Below are 22,514 nucleotides of genomic sequence, written 5' to 3'. Positions count from 1 at the left end.
AGTCCTCACAGTTCCCATGTTGCTTGAATAAACAGTACAGTACAGACACCTCACTCCGGCTGTATTTATCTAGGGCCAAAGTAGAACATTTCCCCTTTTCTCAATTTCATTTTTTGGTTACATTTCCTTCACCCACTAATCTGCAGCAGTCAAAGTCATAGACCCTCATCTTTACCTTTTAATATACATGTTCTGGGCCAAAGAGACATAAAAGAACAGAAGATCAGATCTGGTTGAATAATCTATATTTAGCATTTATCATAAATGTTAATATCATGCTGACAGGGTTAAGACACATCTCGAGAGAGTCTTGTGTTGTGCTTCAGAGCCTGCACCAATCTTGGAAGACCCTCAACAAAACCCTGATGCTCTGTTATGCAATCTCAGCCTGTTTCATTCCTTTTCGACAAACCAGATGTATGCAAAGATTGTCAAGCATTTCTTGTAAAAGAACAAAAATCATCTCAATTGAACCCCGGTGTGATCCTTTCTTTTACTGACAGTTTCTCCTGGATGGGTCATGTGCAGTTCCCTCATTTTCATTTATGATCCCTGCACAAAGTTGCACTGCCTTTCCACTTTTTCTGTCGTCCCTGAAGAGAAAAAAAGTTTTGCAAAGTGCAGAAAATCTGTGTTTACCACTAGATATCAGACTTAGTGACAGATGGATTACAGGATATAGCACCAATCTTTTTCCCATCTCTACTGTCTTGTGTATATTTCAGCGACACTGAGAACCAAAATAAACACCTTCCTTTGCTTTGAGGAATCCCCCTTTTTTGGAAGAGGGCTACTGTTCTCGAGCAATATCTGTTGAGAGGGAGGCTTCACTTTTATTTTCCTGAAAAGGCTCCAAAATACACTCCTAAACCCTTTGGCCAGATTAGATGTACCCCACATCTCTTTGCCCTCTAACAAGAGTTATCAGAGCCGTTACATTGGCTCTGCAGATGAATAGACAAACGTGTGCTGGGATGCTAAGTGAAGGGGAGTCTGTAAACTGCCATGAAGTAGGGCTCTGTTGAAGGTTGGCTGCTATTAATGACTGGTTTTCAGAGTGCGAGCGGCTGTTTGGATAGTGGGCCAGTTGAGCCAGACGGAGTGGGATCAGAGTCGCGTCGACAGGATATGTGGAGAACCATGTCATGTTGAGAGAGAGGGAGCTGCTCTCTCACTTCTCCGTCAGGAGGCCGTCAAGCTGCCACAGACTCAAGTGAGGATCTGATGGCTGGGTGCACAGTTTTGTAAGGTAACTGCGTGAACTCAGACGTCAGCTTGTAACATGAGCGGCGTCTTTCTAAAGCACCTCCTCCTGACACTTCAAGCAAGCAAAAAAACATGTGCACGCACACATGGGAGCGCAGCAGCCCTCCATCTCCTGCAGGAGAACAATGTTTGCTCTGTCAGAGACCGTGCAAAGCAAGCACTTCTAAAGAACGCCACTTTGAGTTTGTGCCTTTTACGATGTGTTAGCATAAACATGCGCGACCTGTGTGTTATCGATGCATGTGTGTTTTGTTTGTTTTTCTCTGCAGAGGAGCTGAGGTGTGCCGGGGTGACATGTCCTGCTTTTCCGTTGCCTTCCTGCCCCAAAGGGTCAGTCCTGACCAAGAGTTACACACCTCCTACTGGTTGCTGCACCTCCATACCACCCCAGTGCACTTGTGACCTCCGTGCCTGCCAGAAGCCCCACTGCCCGAGTGGTCAGCATCTCATTCCAGTCAGTCAAGCCAGTGGTCTGCCTGGAGACTGCTGCGATGTCTTCAAGTGCCAAAAAGGTAACAGCACTCACACATGAATTGCCCTCTCATTTGCAAGGAACATCTACATGGTGAGTGTGAGATGCATCAGTGAACTGGAGGCAATTGTTTTCTTCTGAGTCAGACTTCCTTCCCTGCTGAACAATCATCCACAAAAAAGAAAAGTAGCTGATTGGATTATTACTGTTTGGCTCTTTATCATGCTGAGTCAACACTCCCCAGAGTTAAAGCCCAGAGCTTAAACACATTTTAGGTGTTAAACTCACAATTAGTTATTGCCTGAACATGTTTTGGTTGTTTAAAAGTATGCTGGAGGTCAAGAGGAACAGAAATTAAAGGGAAAGGATGCAGGAGAGAACAGATGTTTAAACCTTGGTGCACATTTGTCGTTGAGCATTGGCAGCCAGGAGGGCCAGGAAGGGGGGGACCTGTGGTATCAGCCCGTTTACTCTACACACCCAACAAATATTCCCTGTTTTACCAACAGAACAAATTCCCATTCTGGCTGCTCCAGATGTATAAATGAGTTCCGTGTCCTGGAATTAATGGACTTAACAAGCTCAGTGACCAGAAAAGTGCTTAGGCTATGAATTTGCTCTACAGAAGTGCAGTGTCAAAGGGTTCCTGTCTGGTCACACATCCAGAGAGGGGAAAAGGTTCAACAGTTCATTGATGGGAATGCTTTTTATGTGCTCCAGTCTGCCAGCAGGGAGGGTAATCAAGTTCGGCATGCCAGCGGGGGCTGAATGGCAGCCGCGGGGGCCATGGGATCAGTGTTTTGATAACAAGTGTCTGCTGCTCTTTGGACTTGGGGCTTGATGCCTTTTGTGCTGCTTCTACTGTCCATTAGGCCTGCATGACTGCGTGCCGTGTCAGAAAGCTCCACAGAATGGGACACGGACAAAGACATGCACTGAGCTCCCTCGTCAACTTTCCAGTCCTGCAACAGCTTCCAAAGCAACAGTAACAAATACAGAATCTCGTAAAGTTTCAATCAAATGTCCAGTGGAAAACATCCTGACACACCCCTGTATTGTTTCTGCACTCGTGGCTTGGACTGATTAGCTCAGTGCCCATTCGGCTGATGGCTGAGGGTCAGTGAGTGTGTGCAGTGACTTTAAGGTCCCACCTGTCAATGTATTTTGGCCTTCTTTCCTTCTCTACTGGCTAAGAGAAGGCCGTATCCGTGGTAACTCAGACCTAGGAGTACTGCCCTCTTGACCACATGTCATGCTTTGTTATAGATGATCCTGTTTGATCCTGTTTAGCTGCTGTTTCTCAACACTTTGGCCGGCAAAAATTCGGAAAATGTCCCCAGTCGTCAGGCGGAAATGAGGAGCTGTTCAAAGATTTATGCCGGCGTTAAGCAACGAGGCTGAGATCACCACTCTAATGAATCTCAGGGACCACAGCTTGACTTTGTTACGAGCATGCAGCCAACACCAGTCGTTTCTTCAGAAGTTGATAACACAAACATGTTTGTGACAGATGTTACACTTGTTTTTCTAAAGCTGGCAATAATGAATCTGATCATGATTGAATTCTCATGATTATTTCTGCGGTTTTGCCTTTTTTATGATTGTTGTAATGAAGTGATCCTAAAACGTCTTTTACAGGTTATTCATGTTTACACGTAAAAATCAACCTGATTTAGTGAAAAGGCATTAGCTGCAAGCTGTTTAAGAAATTTTCTTTAACAAATTTTCTTTAACGCTCAGGAAAACATATTAGCATCCTCTTGTGGGACTTTCTATTGCTCATGCAGGGAATAAAAACCCTCAACCTCACATTTTGGATTTTTAAAACAAGTTTTCAAGGAAAAAAGTCTGGGAGAACAATAAAAGATCAACAAAGTTCCAAAATCGCTTTCAACTCTGCTGCCACACCTGCTTTGTGTTAAGAGCGTAGTGCTGCACGATGAGAGGCATGGGGTCATCGAACACTTTGAGTTAAAGGTATGGCATACAGATGCAGCTGTAACCTCTGCTCTCATTTATAAAACCTGCAGCCTCCCACATCTGCTTTCATCAGGGCAAGACAATCATTTACCTTAGTACTGCAGCTACTCTTCAGTGAGACTTTCTTGCATAACCAGTCTTTCACATGCTAAATTTAATTAACAGGTACGGCGCGGAAACCACACCTTTTAGTGTTCATTCGTCCTACTTGCAAAGCATGGATTCAAACACAAGTCGACATTTGTTGATCATACCGGACCTTGTTGTCCACATGTGATGTAAATAAGGTAATCACATTTCATAGCTGAGAGAATGCAGATGAAAGATGTTCTAAAAGCTTGGATGCTTTTGGTAAATACTGGCCAGAGTGCTGATTCTCTCCACCTGCCACCAGAGAACTGAGCCCAGATTCTGACATATTCACAGACCACAAACGGTTTTGTTTTTAATCTGCGCTGCAAAAACCTAGAGACATTTCAAGATTTAAATAGTTTGTGAATTACCTCTCCACAGATTCATTTTCTGATACATCTCCAGCCTTCAGAACCTTTGGGAATTAGACAAACATTTCTATCGACTAAGAGAAATTAACAGTTGTTGATGAAATTATTTTTAGTTGTGCAAGGTTGTGATAGCCTCTCACCAAAGAAGAATGAAAGTATTTATGGAAAATGCATTTTCTTTCCTTGCAGAGGGATGAGTAAATGTTGGTAATAATATAAGAGAGATATAAAGGACTCATGGCATCGATATAGTGCTCCATTTAAGAGTTCAATTTAAGATTGACCACTTTTTTGTCTTGCATGATTCATTGTAGTTTCACCAAAGTGTGTCTTCAATGGGAAAAACTTCTCTGAGGGCGAAGTGTACCGCATGGATTCCTGCTGGCTGTGTCAGTGTCGCGGAGGAATCTCCTTCTGCTCCAAGACCGAATGTGCCGAGCTGGAATGTGAAAACTTCTATGTTCCTGACGGCGAGTGCTGCCCTGTCTGCATAGGTACACACACTTGTTTTACTATTGAATGCATACAAACATTTCACCTTTTTCATATTACTAATAGGATGTATGCCACAGACCTCTGGTTTGGCACTTCCCGACTTTCACCCAGCTGAACAACTTCCAGTTTGCAGCAACGCTAGAGTGTGATTTTTATGCCATCACTGCCAAGGATAACGATCAACAATGTACACTTCTAAGATGCCACTGTGTTACCGTTTGTTAGTAAAGAGTTAGCATGTTTCGTCATTTTGCAACCCAAAGAAGAAACATGTTAACTTACTTTCATAGTTAAGAATGTAGGTAATTTAAACGTTTGTCTTTATTTAATTATGGTGTCTTAGATGTGACCTGGATAACTGGATGTACATCACTGAACGTTATCCTCGGTATCTGCTGTAGAGAACACTAATGTTACCGTGATCCGGAAGTGATTCAGCTAGCTAAAAATCAGAAAGTATCAAATCGGGTCTGTGGCATAAATCCAGTTTTTATGTTGATTGAAAGTCTAATTACCGTAGTCACCTTTGTGCTAAGCTTCTAGCTGGTTTGCATGTTTGCCTTTACTCACAGTTATAAAGACAAAAACACACATTTAGGCTATTTGTACACTCAGGAGGGTGTCTGTAGAGTTCTTCCACCTCATGCTGATCACTGGTCTGGTCACATGGACTGGAATCCCGTTCCTCAGCCTTAAGTTGCTGAAGAACATTATTAGAGTGCTACCCTCATGACTAGCTGGGTTGTATGATCCTTACAAGTTGTTCCTCATAAAGATGACTTATCTGCGTGCAATCATTTTTCCAAACTTTGTTTGAGAAATTCAAGTCTGCTGATCAACAGTCTGTAAAAAAGCAGCTCAGATTATTTGGAAATCTACCAATCCTGAACCTTACCCCATGTGACCCAACCTTAAAGGCTTCCTCACACAACCGACTTTCATAGTTGTGAACGTATGTGGGAGGACAGGAGATGCGGATGGGATTCATTTTCACAAGGGAGACTTTAAGTAAGAACACCATGGCTTTGTAATATCTGGGAGGCGTTTGCACAAACGTGTTCAAAACCAGGTTAGGAACACAGATATGTGTTTTTGGCAATGCTAAAGAAAAGGGGCTTGCATTGCATATGGTGACCACATTATAGACCGTCAGGAGCCTGTGGATGGAGATGGGAGCGAGCGTTGGCCTCTGCCAGTGTGGCTACAGGTAATCAGATGTAAAAGAGGATAGAGAGCAAAAGTGCTAATAGGGACTGAGTATTTTACATTATTTCTTTATGAAATGCTGCTTTTTGCATTGCAGCAATAGAGAACACATGTAACAATGATTATTCTGCTAGTGGTTAGCTTTGTGATTTTACTGTAATCATTGTTTCTACTGTAACTAAACCCTCAGAGCGTTAAAACCAGTTTAAAGTTCCTCTCAGCTCTAGAGGGTTTTTTGGCATTATTCAGCTCATGGCTTTAGTTTTACATCCAACAGATGCTTTTTACTGCATTTGACAATGTTGCTAAGTGAACGATCAAAAAGCTTTAGATGTTACCAACTTGGGTTCAAACATCACACCAGCTGGCAGAGGTGTGGACTCGAGTCACATGACTTGGACTCGAGTCAGACTTGAGTCATTATATAATGACTTCTGACTTGACTTGATAAAATCTATAAAGACTTACGACTTGACTCGGACTTGAACGCCAATGACTTGCGACTTGAATCGACTTGCATCTGTTGACTTGATGATGACTTGAGCATATTTGATATTTTAGCACAAAAGTGGCCCGACATGGACAAAAATCATAAATCATTCTTCGTTCTGGGTTTGATTTACTGCTAAAAGCAGCAGCACTTTGTTTAGAATCAACTTCAGTTGCACTTCCTGCTTGTTTGAGCGAATAAATGAAGCTTTAAGAAGCTTTATTTCTGGAATTTATTTATTATCATCGTCATTAAATTGAAGTTGGACAGACGACTTGAATATGACTTGAAAATTCCAAGTTAAGGATTTGGACTTGACTTGGACTTCCACAACATTGACTTAATAATAATAATAATAATAATAATAATAATAATAATAATAATAATAATAATAATAGTAGTAGTAATAAAAAATAATAATAATAATACATCAAACTTATATAGTGCCTTTTTAGGACACTCAAAGACGCCTTCATGCACTCTCTCATTCACACACTGCTAGTGATGGTATGCTACGGGGCGGTCTGACAGAGGCAAGGCTGCCATTTGACTTTGGACTTGACTTGCACTTGATTGTCTTTGACTTGGACTTATCTCGAGACTTGACTGGAAAGACTTGTGACTTACTTGTGACTTGCAAAGCAGTGACTTGGTCACACCTCTGCCAGCTGGTAATCACAGAGCGGCAATTAGCAGCCAGTTTGTGATCACAGAAAAGGAATATAAAAGGGTATTCTTCAGGTGTTCAAAGATGAAAATAAAACATCTATTACTAATGAACGCTATTTACCCCAGGCAGAATAATGTCTCAAACTGGCTTTTAAAAAATCACTAACTGTATGGCTTCTGCGTGAGCTAGAAAAATTTCCTTGCTTTGGGGTGAATTAACGGTATCAAACTTTGGCCTGACCTTTGACCTGGAGGAGTCAGAACTGAGTTGCAGGTGGATTAATTCAAAATTTAGTAAAAGCCATCAGAGAGAAACAGACGGTATGAATGTCATCAGCCTGATTGTGTTTCAAATTACCAAAACTTGCAAGCTTTTGATGTTGGTCAAAAGCACATGTTGTCACAAATCAGAGCTTTTCCTTCCTTTTACATTTAAATAAGTCCTCTCAGTTCAACTGTGTTTGCTTTTAAATCCAAATCTTTATCGGTTCTCTTTTTTTTCCCCTCTGCCAGTCGCTTAATATGGTCAAAAATCAAGTCAAATACGCTCCTTTTTCTTCTCAGGTATAGAGCTGTTGTCATTAGACAGAACAAAAAACAACTGTTGGGTCAATAATAAGCTGCGAGCCCATGAGGAGCAGTGGAAGGAGGATGACTGCACCTTCTGCCAGTGTGTGGATGGAGAGCCTCACTGCACAGCCATGGCCTGCAAACAAACCTGCCAAAACCCCGTGAAGATCCCCGGAGAGTGCTGCCCCTTCTGTGAAGGTAACTGTGGGCCAAGTAGCATCTCATATTTATCACCTTATGAGCCTAACTGGCCACAAGAATTTATACGAGCTACGCATTTACCCGCATGCCACATGTGGAAGGCCCGTGTGGCCCTCCAGCTTAGCTACAAAGGGCAAATCTGCATGGGCTCATTAAAGGGGAGGCCACAGAGCATTCTTCAAGCTGTAGGTTTTTTTGTGTGTTCCTTTATTACCCATGCCCACCAAAATGAGACCCACCTGTGTGTGAGGTTACGGCGGGCCTTTAAAGGCAAGACGCCGCATAATTGAAGTTTTTTTTCATCCTTTTTTTTCATAATTAGTTACAGCTCGTCGAACTGCTCCTCCTGCAGAACGTGGCGAGAAGCGCTTATTAGGGTGCGTGACTGTGCATGTGTGTGTGTGTGTGTGTGTGTGTGTGTGTGTGTGTGTGTGTGCACATGCAGATTCTCAATACAGCTGGCACAAATTCAAGGCTGTCTGGAGCGATAACGGTAACTGAATTAGGCTCGGGGGTGATTGTTTACCCTCACTTGCCATCCTGATGCTTCTGCATGTGCCAGACGCATTTACCTTATTAATGGGAGACTGTAGAGTGCAATGATACAGGGAGGTACCCACCCTGCTATAATTGCTCTACATTTATCTGTAATTACTGTTTAGTGTGTGTAAATGTGTAAATAGGTAGCTATTACAGATGGCACAAAGTGACTGTTACACCTGAGGGCTTTCAGCGCACAATCTTTCAAAGTGAGATTCTTTTATTATAAAGGAATATTTTATTCTTGATCTGTGAATTCAATTCCCCTTTCTCCTTGTTTCTTGTTCTCTAGAGCCTTCTTACGAGACAGTTAGTCCCCTTTTATGCCCACCTCTGGAAAACTGCTCCTTGTCAGTGAATGACTGCCCCTATGGCTTCCATCAAGACAAAAATGGGTGCCTCCTCTGCCAGTGTCTCAACAGTAAGTTCTGCTTTCCTATGTGATGTCAAACCAAAATGTTTTTCAGAGGTTTAGACTAATGAATTCCTGTTTGTTCATGCCGGCATCAAAAGAGTTTAGTAATCTTCTCATTTTGACAGCAGCACAGACAAGCTGATAGTCATCGGAGCTTATTTGTGTTTTTGCAAGGCGCTTCGTCGCAGGAATGTTCCTGCGCACAGCCCCAGTTTCGAATCATGTCTTTGCTTTTTGATGAATTGTTTTGCCTACAACCAGATGACCTTTCTCAACTCTTCAGATGATTCCTGTCCAGAATTGGAAAAATACTGTTCTCTGCAATGTCCAATGGGATATGAGAAGGATGATTTTGGCTGTGAAGTGTGTGAATGCCACATCCCAACGCCCAAGTGCCGACCTCTGACCTGCACAAAGACCTGCCCTTATGGATATGTGTATGTGCATACACACACACACACACACACACACACACACACACACACACACACACACACACACACACACACACACACACACAACCTGAGTTTTTCCTCACCCTTACTCTACATGGTGGTGGTTTTAATTTACGTTTTAGTCAGTCCTACTGCCAAGATTGTAAATTTCACAAAAATATTCTGAGGAAAAAAATTGTTCAGTCAAATTGTCTACAGGGGAAAGGGTAGAATACCTTCCCCCCAGGTCAGAGATGAGATCCTGCTTCAAGTGGAGGAGTTTAAGGATCTTGGGATCTTGTTCACGAATGAGGGAAAGATGGAGCGGGAGATTGATAGGTGGATTGTTTCTGCGTCTGCAGTGATGCGGGTGTTGTACCCAGGACACGTTGGAAGGACAACGTTTCTCAACTGGCCTGGGAATGCCTCATGCTTTCTCCAGAGGAGCTAAACCAAGTGGCTGGGGAGAGGGAAGTCTGGGCCTCCCAGCTTAGGCTGCTGTCCCATGACCAAATCTGGATAAATGGACTAAAATGGATGGATGGATGGATAATGCTGGGATTTTATAGAGATGTTTAGTGTATGTTTTATGCCATGCAATATGCTTCCAAAATATTTGCTTTTAGGTATTAGCTGCCACCCACTGCATGTGAACTACCATAGTTGTACAGAATGTTAGGTGCTTCCTGACTATTATCAATGCTATGAATATTATGAAATGCTGTGTCAACAGTTGTATGGTATCCAAAATCAAACAGTTTACCTACCTTGGTGGTCATTTTTACTATATACTATCATTGTGTGAGTATGTTTTTTTGATCACGTTTCTGTGAGGTCCACATTAGCCTCATCCAGCTCTGCTCGTTCTAATCCCCTCTACCCCAGTCAAACATCTGGAAGTATTTTGTGCCAGGATGCTTGCTCCCCAGGCACTGATCTTCTTCCATAAATCACCTTCCTGTCTCAAAACAATGATCAAAATCACTTCAAGACAAAAGCAACCTTTACGAAACATATACAGCTGATATTTCAACCATCTGAGATTTCAGCCATAGCTGCTGGGGCTATGGCTGAAGATGGACTCAGTATATTTGCAGAGAGCAGAAGAGAGGATTTTGTCAGTGAGCAGGAAGTCCAGGTTTTATCCCTCCTAAGAAGCTGTTTAGGACTTTCCTCAGAAGTCTGAAATCCTCTGAGAGCTTTCCTGTCTCACTGTTCTTTCACTGGTGCTCGTAGCCAGTGCTTGCAAAGATACATCAAATGGTGTCTGTGTTTTTACTGGATGCATTGACTACATCCTGTCAGAAGTGAAATCAACGTGTCCAAAGAAGACATTAAAGTAACCCATTCTCACAGTGACTGTGTCAAGCAATCATCTCTTGTAAGTGAAGTGCAATTCATGGGTAAAGTTTGTGCTTCCTAGCTCAAAATCTTGACTTTGACCATGAGTCATGAATGGCATTCTTCTGGACATCACAGGTTCACCACAGTGGAAATTTTGCCAAGCTACCAGTCATTGAACCCCCCCACCCACCCCCCTCCTCCCCCTCAGTGTCTCCCCAAGCCCCTCTATCCCTCTGGAGCCTAAAGCGCTGCTTAGCATTCCATAAATCATCTTTAAACAAAGCCTTGCCGGACTCTGTCTCTTTATTTGTACAGTGAAGCTCGAACCAGCCCTTCAGTGTTGTTTCTTTAGCTGCCGTTGCTGTTTCAGCAAGTCTGTTGAAGTTTGCTGAACCTGAGATTTGTGCCTTTTTTAATGGGACGCATCATATTCAAGGGTCTGATTAATTTTGGCAGATGAAGATATATGGTATCATTATCTGAGCCTAATGAGGCCGCAACGTGAATTGGTAATCATCACTTACCTACAGAGGAAGTCTGAGTGAGAGGGAATGAGACAGGATGGGATAGAGAGGAAGTCTACAATGAAAGAAGTGTAGACACGGGTCATTCTTTCATTTGTGTTTTGACAATTTATCAACCTGTAGCCCCTCCATGTTTTTTTTCGGGGGGGGGAGGGGGGGGGGAATAATTGGATCCAACTGGTCTGTTTCCAACATCCTCAGCTCCTGCATTTCATTCTGCTTCTTGCTCTGCATAGAAACACAACCCATTAACTTAGTTCTACAATTTATTCCACTTTCCTTTATCTAAACCTGACCAATAGAAGTTGATATTTGGTTTTTCCTTTTTACTGTAACTCTAACAAGTACTTTATATCTGCAATAACTCTCATCAGTCCGCTGCTCACTCATGCATTTATGCACCCACAAGAGGCTTTTGGAGCAGTAAATATTGTAACGGGGTGAACTGAAAGCATCTGAATTGGCTTTAAATTGCCCCTGCCAGAGTCTTTAAGATCGGTATGATGTGCAAACCACAGGCAACTCACATACTGGTCTTTTATTTGCCATTCTTCAAAGGCAGCTAATATGAGAGGGCAAAGCAGGTCCAGATGTTGATAGCTTGTGGGTTAGTGTCACAACAAGTCGATCCACAGATCTTAGTGAAATAGTCACTTTGAGACTATTTTAAACTCAATTTGAACTGATATAATTTACTTGCTATTTTTAGCATGTGTGTCACTGCGTCTTTGTTTGTGACCTTGCAGGAGGAACAAACATGGCTGTGAAATGTGTCGCTGTGTCAAATGTCCTCCCTTCACCTGCGATCAGCACTGCAGCCATGGATATCGACTGAACAGAAAGGGATGCTCCATCTGCACGTGTAAAGGTAAACAAGTTTACAAGTTGTTTTTTTAACCATCTAAAAAAATTCTTTTTGTGGATTTAAGAATAAAAAGTTGAATTGCTCTTGTTTGTGAGATCTTCATAATCCCCTTTGTCCTTGACCTTTGAACAAGGTCATCATTTATTTGACCGTAAAAAGAGAAAGTCTTCTGATAAACTGAGATTGGACATTTTCAACTTCTAAAATCTCATATTTTTGTTTAAGAATTTGACAGGAAACAGCAGTTCAAAAACAAGATCTAAACAGTATACAGAGCTACAGTTTGCAGGCATCTGGGGAGGGTAGTATTAAACCTTGACCCTGAGCCAAAGCTCTGGTTTATGTGACCTTTTGCTGCTTTCCTTGTGAGATTGAAGTTTTGCTTGTTTTGGTTCCTGTTAGTGTTTATCTTTTATCTAGGGGACGTGTGTGCAGCTCTAATTATATTCCCCCCAGATACTAAGCTTAAAACTTGTATCCAGGTGCCTTATTTATACTCCACCACTTTTTAATTGATGTTTGCTCTGCCAGTTTGGTTGAATTAGAAATATTTTCAACCTTTCTATGGTTTTATTTTATGGCAAACAGAACCGTACACCTGGCTCCTCCTTTCTATAAACAGGAAACCCATGCTGACCATCACCTTCTGCAAACAAGCCACTGTTTACACGATTTTAAATCTCTTGAATGTGCCCCTGTGTGAAATAGACACAATTTAGAATAAGTACCGTAAATATGGTATTTTATTTGTTTGTTTTTTTTTTAGGTTATAAAATCATGAGAAAATATACACCTTATCTCTGTCTAAGACATGCAGTTCAGCAAGTTCAGCTTTGGACCAGATCTTCTGAAATCTTAAAAGCTGTGCTATGACAACATGGCCATTTTTGCTCCTAATAAGGTCTCTCGGTGCAGCTGAATAGTCTTTTATGCTTAGGAAGGTTCCTAATGGGGTGAAATGACGCAGAAGTATTTAAGTGGCAGTCATGGTTAGAGCTGGTTTCTCATCTCTAAATGCAAAAGTTAAGAAGTTTGCCTTGAACAGTGTATGAGACATGCATGATTTCATTAAATCATAATTATTTCCATAAATGGCCTTTAAAATGTGTTAAATAAACCCTTAGTAGTGATTTTATTTGGCATTTGTTTTGCCTGCTTTTTTCATGCGTCTTGGATTATATTTCCATGTTTTTGTTTCTAGAAAGTGTCCCAACCACCACCGCCCCAGCACCAACACCCAGCTACTGCCTCACCTCCAATGGTCTGCACTATGAGGAAGGTGCCAGCTGGCATGACGGCTGTCGTGACTGCTATTGTCATTCAGGAAGAGAGATGTGTGTACTTATATCCTGCCCCATACCCAGCTGCTCTCACCCCGTTGTCAAGCCTGATCAATGTTGTCCTACCTGTGAAGGTACGTTCTTGCATTTCAGTCCTAGCTTTCTCCGTGTACTTATAGCTGGGGTTCGTATACATCTTCAAGGAAAGGGGGAGAACATTTTGAAATTTGAACGGCTAGAATTTTTGTTCCTGTGCCCCCCACTCTCCAGGAAGGAGCTGAAAGCCATGCCTCATACATTAAAAGCAGAAGCTGATGATATGCAAACAATCCAGTTGTGACATCTGCCTAGTTTTCAGCCAGCCTCCTCCAAAGATGGGCTCCAGCTCCAAAACTTGTTATTTTAGTCATGCAAAACAGTCAGTCACTAATATTTATGCAGCCCTGTTTGTTTTTATTTTGTTTTTGTGTATCTACTCTGTTTCTTCTCAAACCCTGCGTAAGGTGTGGCAGAAAGCTGCTCATACTACGTCTGGTTCGGATGGAGTTTTCCTCTCCACTTTCGCTACATGCTTGCTTAGTATGGGGATTGCTGTAAAGTCGCTGACACATCAAGTCAGTGGCTTGATGCAATCTGCTGGGCTCCCTCACACAGAAAAATTTAACTCATTGGAATAATAAATTGATCTCAGTGCACTGATAAGTAGGTTCACTTGGAATGTTTACTTCGTAAAGTGCCTTGACGCGACTCTTATTGTGAAATGGTGCTTTAAAAATTAACCGAACAAAATTAAATTGGCAGTAAAGTCTGTCATCCCAGAGCTTTTTATCATTTGTAAGCTCTGGGATCTTCGTTTTCCCGTCTTCTTAAACTTGCACAGTCACAGTTTCTATTTATTTCTAAGGAATTGGAAGACACACCAATCTTTCTTTTTTAAAGATCTCCCACTCATGAGTGATATTTGTGGGAAAGTGACTCAGTTGGCTGTTCAAATATTTAGGAGAGTCAGAAAAACGTCTCCAACTTCCAGAAGTCAAGCACTCTGCAGCCTAACTCTTTGCAGATGTCCACAACTCTGCTGGACAATAAAGATGTTTATAAGACACCCCCCCCCCCCCCCCAAACACACACACAGAAACACACACACACACACACAAACAAACACACACACACACACAAACACGACCACTGAGGTTTTTTATATAGATGTTGGTTTGCTATAATTCTGTTTATTCCTTTTGAGACAGTTGTTTGACTCAGTCACACAGCAGTTGATTCTAAAGACTAAATGAGTGAATTTGATATTTATTTACTTTTTGTAGATGAGTCAGGAAGTGGACAACCAGAGGGGGTGGACACGGTTTGCAGAGCACCTGGAGGGGAGTTTTATGTAGAGGGTGAGACCTGGAACCTAGACGAGTGCACACGCTGCACCTGCAGGGAGGGACGCGTCCTGTGCGACACCGAAGTGTGTCCCCCGGCTCTTTGCCAGACACCCATCAGGAACAAGGACACCTGTTGCCATGTGTGTCCAGGTAATAAAACAAAAAGGAAAGGAGGTTTACTTTCTGGAAAACAAAAATCTCCTTTAGGAAGGAACTTGGGAAGAGAAGAATGAAGCTGTTGTTGATGTGCTGTCAGCATGTGGTTTAGGAGGGTCTTGCATGTTGCTCCTGTGGACAGTTTTATGTCAGGCTCATTAAGAAACCAGCCAGGACCGGTTGGGTTTATGTAAAGATCCGTCAGGCAGGCAGCACATGTGGACCGCTTTCAGCCCACAACAGAGGCTCATCCTAGTCTCTGATTGTCAAAAGAACAAGAATGTAAATCTTCAAGCGTTTTATTTCTCTAGTTGTGACAATATACAAATGTTGACACTCGTTTACTGTGTAGGAAAATCCAAGAAACTGTTGTTATTTACAAACAAACCCAAACACTTACTCTTGCTCATTTATGAACTTATAAACATAATTTCTCAAGCACTCCCAAGCATGAGGCCCACAAATCAGCAATGCATGACTGTGCCTGAGAGCTGCTCCTTGAGAATGTCGGCCCGCCTTATCGCCGCATCTCTCCTCACAAAAGCAGACTGTCAGAGGCCGGGCTTTGATATATGTATAGGCCTGGTCACCAGGAATGTGGGAATAATACACATCTCACCAACAGACTCTGTGTGTGTGTGTGTGCGCGCGCGCGTGTGTGTGTGTGTGTGTGTGTGTGTGTGTGTGTGTGTGTGTGTGTGTGTGTGTGTGTGTGTGTGTGTGTGAACAGCAGAGCACGGTGGTGTGTACATGCTAACCATGTCACCTGGTCATGAGAAGGCTCTGAAACTGAACTGATGTATGCCATTTACAGTCACTTGTCTTTGTGTTTAACATACAGGAAAGCATCTTATCTCAAATAGAGCTTTTAAGGCTCGATAATCCTGCCAGATTGAGATAATCTATACATGCAGGAGTCGTGTAGAAACAGCTCAGACAAAAGCAGACCATTTCTGGGTTAATATGCAACACAAGCAATGTTTTATTAGTAAGATTTATGTATTTCCTGTGTTCACCTGCAGAGGAGACCCTGATCTCTTTGCTGCCAGTGAACAGAAGCCAGCAGCAGTACTGTATAACCAGCGAAGGAGAAGTGCTAATAGCAGGAGACTCCTGGAAGGCTAACGCCTGCACCAGTTGCACCTGCAACAATGGCACCATTCAGTGTTTCTCTCAGCGCTGTCCGGCTGCAAAATGCAGGGTGCCGGTTCTACGCAAGGGCCAGTGCTGCCCACACTGTCTCGGTGAGTTGTTATTAAAAGGATTATAATGATACTGAATGGGAAAGTTGCAAAAGTCTAAAAAAGGGAATAACAGAAGGTGTGCCGTATGTGCGTCAGCGTTTGTTAGACCCAGCCAGCTTGGCACTACAGGGGCAAACACAATCACTCACCAAACATTCCATGTGACACATTCACACAGTCCACTGAGAGCACAAACATTCCTCGAGCATCCGCACATTCACACGTGTTTCCTGTTGCCGGCTGGATTGGCCTGCAGCGCTTTCGCCTGCAGCAGCACAGGAAGGCAAAGCTCCCTGTCAGCTTTTCCTTTAGAGGAAAACCCCAGCAAAGTCCTCTATTGTCTCTTTTGGCATGTAGCTGTTGTATCAGACTTTTTTGTATTGCTTTTTTTTTTTTAGTGGCTTGGTAAAAAACAGCCACGTTTTTACGTAACGCCCTTTACGAAGCAGTTCAGTGGAAGTTAGGAAGGCAGATCCTGTAAACACAGCTTATCGGCTGAGCCACAGGGGGAGCGTAAACACTGTTGCAAACGTCTGTATCTACAACACCACCTACAGTATGTTAACATGTTACTTTTGAACAGATTCAACAACATCGGTGCCTGTGATGGTGTCCACCACCACCTCGAAGTCGGTGGCTTCCACCACGGTGAAGAAGGAATTTTGGGTTACTACGGTTACATTCCCACTCGTCATTGCTGATACAGGTACTGGCTTCCCCTCTTGAAGCTGTGGTCTGTAGCATGAGGTCATCAAGTAGAGGAGGAGGAGGAGGAGGAGGAGGAGATTTTGAAATTTGGACAGTTAAAGGTCCCGCCCCAGCTTTCGGTCCCCATCTGGAACAAGATAAAAACCATGTACACGCAGGGAAGCAGTCACCAGAGAGAGCTAAACATGACAGTCAGATGTTGGGCAATGTTGAGCACTATGCTAATCACTTAGCTCCAATATTCAAAAGATAAATCCCTTTTCGTTTCCCTCCTCATGTTCTGCAGTTGGCTTGACATTTACAGACTGACATTAATTCAGGGCAAGTCTAGTTAGTGTTCAAGCTAGCGCCATATTAGGCATATTAACAGTAAACAGCATACTGCACATGTCTGCACCACTATTTTTATGTGAATTTCAATGTGGTCACAAGTCCAATAAATACATAGCATTTACCTGTCCAAAAGAAACTTTGCCATCTCGTCATCAGTTTAGAGCCCTTGGAGATCAAGAAGCTCCCTTCATCTTTTAAAAGCTTCTCCAATGTAAAAACTACTTGACTGTCAAAGTCTCACGGCGACTTTTGGTGAAGGAAAAAGATTTTGCTCTGCAGGTCGATCCACGCTCCATTGTAACCTCAGCAGGTCTACAATTGGCCTGAACACTTTGGTGTTGGGCGTTTGTTGGGCGGGTGTAGCGCCAGAGCTGCAGCTAAAAAAAAAAAGACTACAAAGATGGTATCTGTGCTCAGTTGAAACGGCTTTGGCATCAACTTTAAAAAATGTAGACTTGAGCTTTTCTTTGAGACATGAGCTGATCGTCGAGGTCTCTTATTTCAAACAAGCATGTTTTTGCTTCTTCTTGGCGGACTGCTCCATTGTCTGAGTAATGAAAATGTCATGTGTCCATTGCTCTGACTGGTCTTAGCGCTGTCCAATTGCTTGTGGAGACGGTTTGAAAGACCACTATAGATTCTGCCCCATGACTGGGTTATTTCAATGGCTCATGTCCAGACTATATATTTACATACAGATACAGAATGCAGTCAAGGAATCAGTAACTTCCACACTTGTTTTACATTGGAAAATTCCGACTTTGTCCAGCGTCATCCCACAGTGCATGTGGGGTCTGGGGCACATTCATGTTAATTGACAGCTCCCTCCAATTGATCAGCGATCTAGGCTTGAGTAAAGGATTCGTTTTGCTGCAGATGCCTGGGAAGAGACTTGGAGGAAATATAAATCATGAAAAATGACCTGCTTTATATAATAGAACTTCAATTCAATTCAAAAATACTTTATTAATCCCAGAGGGAAACTGATTAAGGTCAGATAGTTAAAATGACGCATTATTAAAGTTAAAGTCCTATTAGTCATCACATATGGTGGAAATTCATCTTTGCATTTGACCCATCCCCGGAGGGAGCGGTGAGCTGCAGCTGTGGCCATGTTCGGGAGCTATTTGATGGTTAAACCCCCAAATCGAACCCTTTGAAGCTGAATGTCAGGCATGGAGACATTGGGTCCCATTTTAAAAGCCTTTGGTATGACACAACCGGGCTTTGAACCCCGATCTCCCAGTGCCTGGGTGGACACTACCACTAGGCCACTGAGAAGTTACTTTGCAAGTTTTACCCCAATTTATCTCATTCTGTTAGAGCTTTGCCAAACTTCCTGCCATTCCATTGACTGTTAACACTAATGACAGCTTTTGGGAATAGTTAAATAAATGAATGAAATGTCTATTAACAAACAGTTATGAATGGACACATGAATTTTATTAATTATTACAAAAGTAGTTTTCCATTTCAAATAACTGGGTGGATCATTAAAAGAGGCTGTTTTTAGTCCTAATTTTTAAAAAATCCCAATGTTCTATGTCTCTGTGTTCCGAAGATGAGCCACGTTTTGGTGAAAACTACCCCAGCCAAACAGAGATGGCCCTTGTTTACCAATCGGCTGCCTGGATCCTCGCTGGCCTCCTCCTGGCCATCATCATCTTCCTCATTGTGGCCTTGCTCATCAACAGAAAGAAGAAGTGGGTGCAGATGTCCTGCTATAGTGCACCAAAAAAGGTGAGATCTGCAAATGAAAGGTGTTAAGTTACAAAGGCTTGAAGTGGGGTGAAATTATAGACTCTCTCTAGGGGCATTCTCCTTGACCTTCCAGTTGCTTTAACCTGTGCTAAACCTGCCATGATTTGAGGATATTTGTGGTTTCCCTTTGCCCTGTGCTTTCAAAAGGAAAAAGGTCATGACCCTCGTAAAATATCGACCTTTAAATTAGTCTGAAATGTCAAAAGATGAACACATCTCCTCTTAATGCATGGGAACATAAATTAGTTAAACTGTCATCACGGTCCACCTATGACCCAAACCGATGCGTTCTCCTCCCTCCTTCACAGACGGTGATCCTGAAGAAGCATGTGAACAAGAGCTCTGTCATCTACATGGAACCCTCCAAGGAGAACAAATTTCAGAACGTGAAGAATGACTGTGGCATCATTCATTTTTCTCCAGAAATGAGCTCCCCATGCACAGACAAGATGACCATCCCCAGGGCCAAGCTGAGCATGAACGACTGGACGCCCCACTAAAATAAATAAATAAATAACAGGAGAAGAATAGAAAAGAAACTCTGCTGATCAGAGCTGTCCTGCAACAACTCCTCTCTCCTGCTGTGTTTTCTGTGGACTCTTTAATCATGCACACTCCCAGGATGGCCCAGTTTTCCAAATTTTCCTCATTCGTCGGGGAAGCTCAACAAGATATGAAACGGTTCTTTTCATTATGAGTCCATAATCATCTGTTTTTTGGACGTTCAGGTAGAATGGCGTGATAAGTGGACATGTTACGGACACCCTGGCCTGTGCTTTAAAACTGAAAAGTAGGACAGACAGAGAAACTGTGAACACTGTAATATTACTGCTTCGACTTGCCTCCTTTGGAACTGGAACTTTCAGGCTAAATGTGGAGCATAAAAAGCTTTAGAACAGGGGCTTTAGGTTTGAAGGGGATATGCTAACCTCCAGCAAAAGCGGCAATGCAACGTGGAAGTAACCAAAGAACAGTTGAACTGCACTTGCGCTGCAGATCCCCAGATGCCAACCCCTGCTTTAGAATGTGGTTTCTATCTTAGTTGTATTTTTTACAGTGTTTGTGTCCCTGTAGGGGTATATTGGTTTGATTTTTTTTTAAATAATACCAGTCTAAACATTCCCCTTGCTCCAATATGTGAAGGACAAGTGTCACAAGATTAGCTTTGCTGACCTTCAAATGCCCGGAACCACAAATCTATAAAAAATATAAAGTATAACTTATTGTCATGTGATTTTGCTTCTTTTAGAACAAAATCATCCTTATTGTTGAGCTGAAGCCATTTTCTTTTCTTTGGTCACTTTGAGTTTCACACTGAGGCTGAAGGTCTTCTACTTCCTGCATTAGCTGCCGATAGAAAATAGACGAGGAAACACTAGGATTAGAAAAGCCAGTCAGATCTACATCACACCGAAAATTTGCATCATGGACTCACCCATCTTGGCTCACAATGGGGAAGGCTGTTGTTGGTTTAGTGTCCAAGAGAGAAGAGCACGTCTCAGCTAGACAAAGCTAACCATTAGCATTAGCAACTCCGCCACATGGCAGAACTCCTCCTGATTTGTTTCATTTGTGGAGATAAAACATCAGTGTTACAGAGCAAAATTATTCAGTGGTAGAGTTGCATTGCTGTTATCCAATCACAGGCGAGATGTCTGGATAACAGAAAATAACACTCTAAATCCTGTTGTCTTCTGCTCCCTACTCCTCTGGGTCATTTTTAATTCCTGAAACAGGAGCGCCAGAGCTTTTTTTCCTCAGATGTCGACTCATAAGGCATTCATTTATACAAGAGTGCACAGCAAATGTAATGAATAAAACAAGTGAACTTAGTCTTTAAGACAAAAATAGACAAATTAGGTGGTATTTGCTTTGTCTGGTTCTGACAGGAATGTCTTTGCTACACCTTGTTTACAGCCATGAGCTGTACAGACCACTGATGGCTTGGAATATTTATTTGCAAAGCCTAATTTAACAGCCTTAATGCATTTTCTATTTGGATTTTTTTTGTCCTTATCCATATTATCACACACCTTTACTTTAGATACAGTGAATAAAAAGCTGCAGATTTCCTAAAGAGATAAAACCATAATTAGATGTTAAAAAGACATAAAGGTTACACAGAGATCTTAAAGCTCCCCAGTAGAGATGTTGTCACTAAATGCTTTGCAACAGTCTGGTCAGTGGAAGGAAGGACACATTCTGGGAAGAATTGCAAACAAACTCCAAGCTGGTTTCTAATTTTTTTTTTATTAAACTTCTGATTGCCAACATCTCAATTCAAGAAACAATTTAGAAGCCAAAATTGGTTAGAAACTGAAGTTTTTGCAGTACATGTGTATCTGTTTGAATTGTGCTTTAAAAGTGAAGAGGCGACTGTAAAAGCTGAAGCTTTTTTTTTGTAAAAAAAAAACTTAGTTCAGATAAGTAGATAAGAAGAGTAGCTTATTTATTTTTTCACATAGTTTTATTTATTGATACAATAGTTTTTTTTCTTTTATTTGGAAAGTGATCTTCAAGTAGCCAAGCTGATGTACATTGTAGAACATTTACCATTTCTGTCTGCTATACGCGATTATTTATTTCATTGTTGCAAATCTTGTAAATATGTTTCTAGATCATAAACTGTAACATTTACACCTATTTTAAAAAAGAAATAAATGTGTGAACCAAAGTGGCTCGTGCAGAGAAACATTTAATTTCTAGAAGAATGATGATGTCATCCAAGATGGTGTCTGTTAGTGGTTTATCTTCACTCCAATGCACATCTGGTTCTGGACTTGTGCTCAGAATGGGAATTAGTCCATTTAGCTCCTTTAAATCCGATTTCTTTCTTATCTCGGTTGCAGATGCAGATATGTTTAACAGAGTTTGGGAGGAAGTGGGCGGAGTCAGGGAAGGTTCAAGTCCAAACGAATAGCAGGAAGACTTCAAATCTGTAAACTGAGCTAATAAAACACTGGAAGACACACAGAGCTGGAAACCTGGATAATCCTGCGCCGTCGTTTAGACTTGCACCGAGAAACGTTTTCCTAAACTTTAAGAACCTTCTCTGGAAAATCCCAAATGAATGTTTTACTTCACTCAATACATCAAATACAGCAGCATGACCTTTTACAACATGAAAACTACACAGCTACTGAGGAAGGATGCTGGTTTGAAATACTGGCTTCCACTTTCCCTTAGGTTTTCATTCTTTACTGGTAAGATTTGTAATTGTAAACCAGCATGGGACAAAACTCTAGAATGCAAACGCTGCTTCTGTTTCCAGACAAAGAAGCAAAAGTTTGGACTTTCATTTGGAAAGCAGTTTTTGCTGTCTCGTCATTCATCCATCCATCTTCTTATCGGGTTGTGAAGATCAACAAATCATGACTGGAGCAGATGATGCCCTATTCTGTTGGTTCATTTCTTGCTCAATCCGACCTTTTATCATAAACAAAACACCAAGATACCAACTCTCTTCCACTTTATGGCAGACACTCAATTCCAAAGCCTTTGGCGAGGAAGTACAACAAAAATACAGAAAATAGACTGTAAGAGAGGTTATCAGTAGGTGTTTTGGTTCCTGGGTCCTACCACCTGTGGGGAGAAGAGGTGGGGGTGGGGTCCTTGGCTTGCTGATCCATTCATTTCAAGCTTATTTCACACTCCTCAAAGTTAGCACTTCAGT

At 42.1% G+C, this 22,514-nt stretch overlaps 1 protein-coding gene across 1 annotated transcript in view; it reads left to right on the top strand.

The window, feature by feature from the left end:
- crim1 (cysteine rich transmembrane BMP regulator 1 (chordin-like)) overlaps positions 1–21,515 on the top strand; it is a 33,671-nt gene extending 12,156 nt beyond the window's left edge. Inside the window, exons 4-15 of the mRNA XM_015970272.3 lie at positions 1,536–1,778; positions 4,536–4,715; positions 7,646–7,849; positions 8,685–8,813; positions 9,091–9,244; positions 11,856–11,977; positions 13,176–13,388; positions 14,577–14,789; positions 15,818–16,039; positions 16,623–16,745; positions 18,642–18,820; positions 19,150–21,515. Coding sequence (XP_015825758.3) covers positions 1,536–1,778; positions 4,536–4,715; positions 7,646–7,849; positions 8,685–8,813; positions 9,091–9,244; positions 11,856–11,977; positions 13,176–13,388; positions 14,577–14,789; positions 15,818–16,039; positions 16,623–16,745; positions 18,642–18,820; positions 19,150–19,341 — 2,174 coding nt within the window. The 3' untranslated portion in view covers positions 19,342–21,515. The remainder of the gene's footprint in view (positions 1–1,535; positions 1,779–4,535; positions 4,716–7,645; positions 7,850–8,684; positions 8,814–9,090; positions 9,245–11,855; positions 11,978–13,175; positions 13,389–14,576; positions 14,790–15,817; positions 16,040–16,622; positions 16,746–18,641; positions 18,821–19,149) is intronic.
- The last annotated feature ends 999 nt before the right edge of the window (positions 21,516–22,514 follow it).

Source organism: Nothobranchius furzeri, chromosome 18 (genome assembly GCF_043380555.1).
Source record: "Nothobranchius furzeri strain GRZ-AD chromosome 18, NfurGRZ-RIMD1, whole genome shotgun sequence".
Taxonomy (NCBI): domain Eukaryota; kingdom Metazoa; phylum Chordata; class Actinopteri; order Cyprinodontiformes; family Nothobranchiidae; genus Nothobranchius; species Nothobranchius furzeri.
The sequence above is the reverse complement of the archived record's forward strand: the minus strand, read 5'-3'. Positions and strand labels throughout refer to the sequence as shown.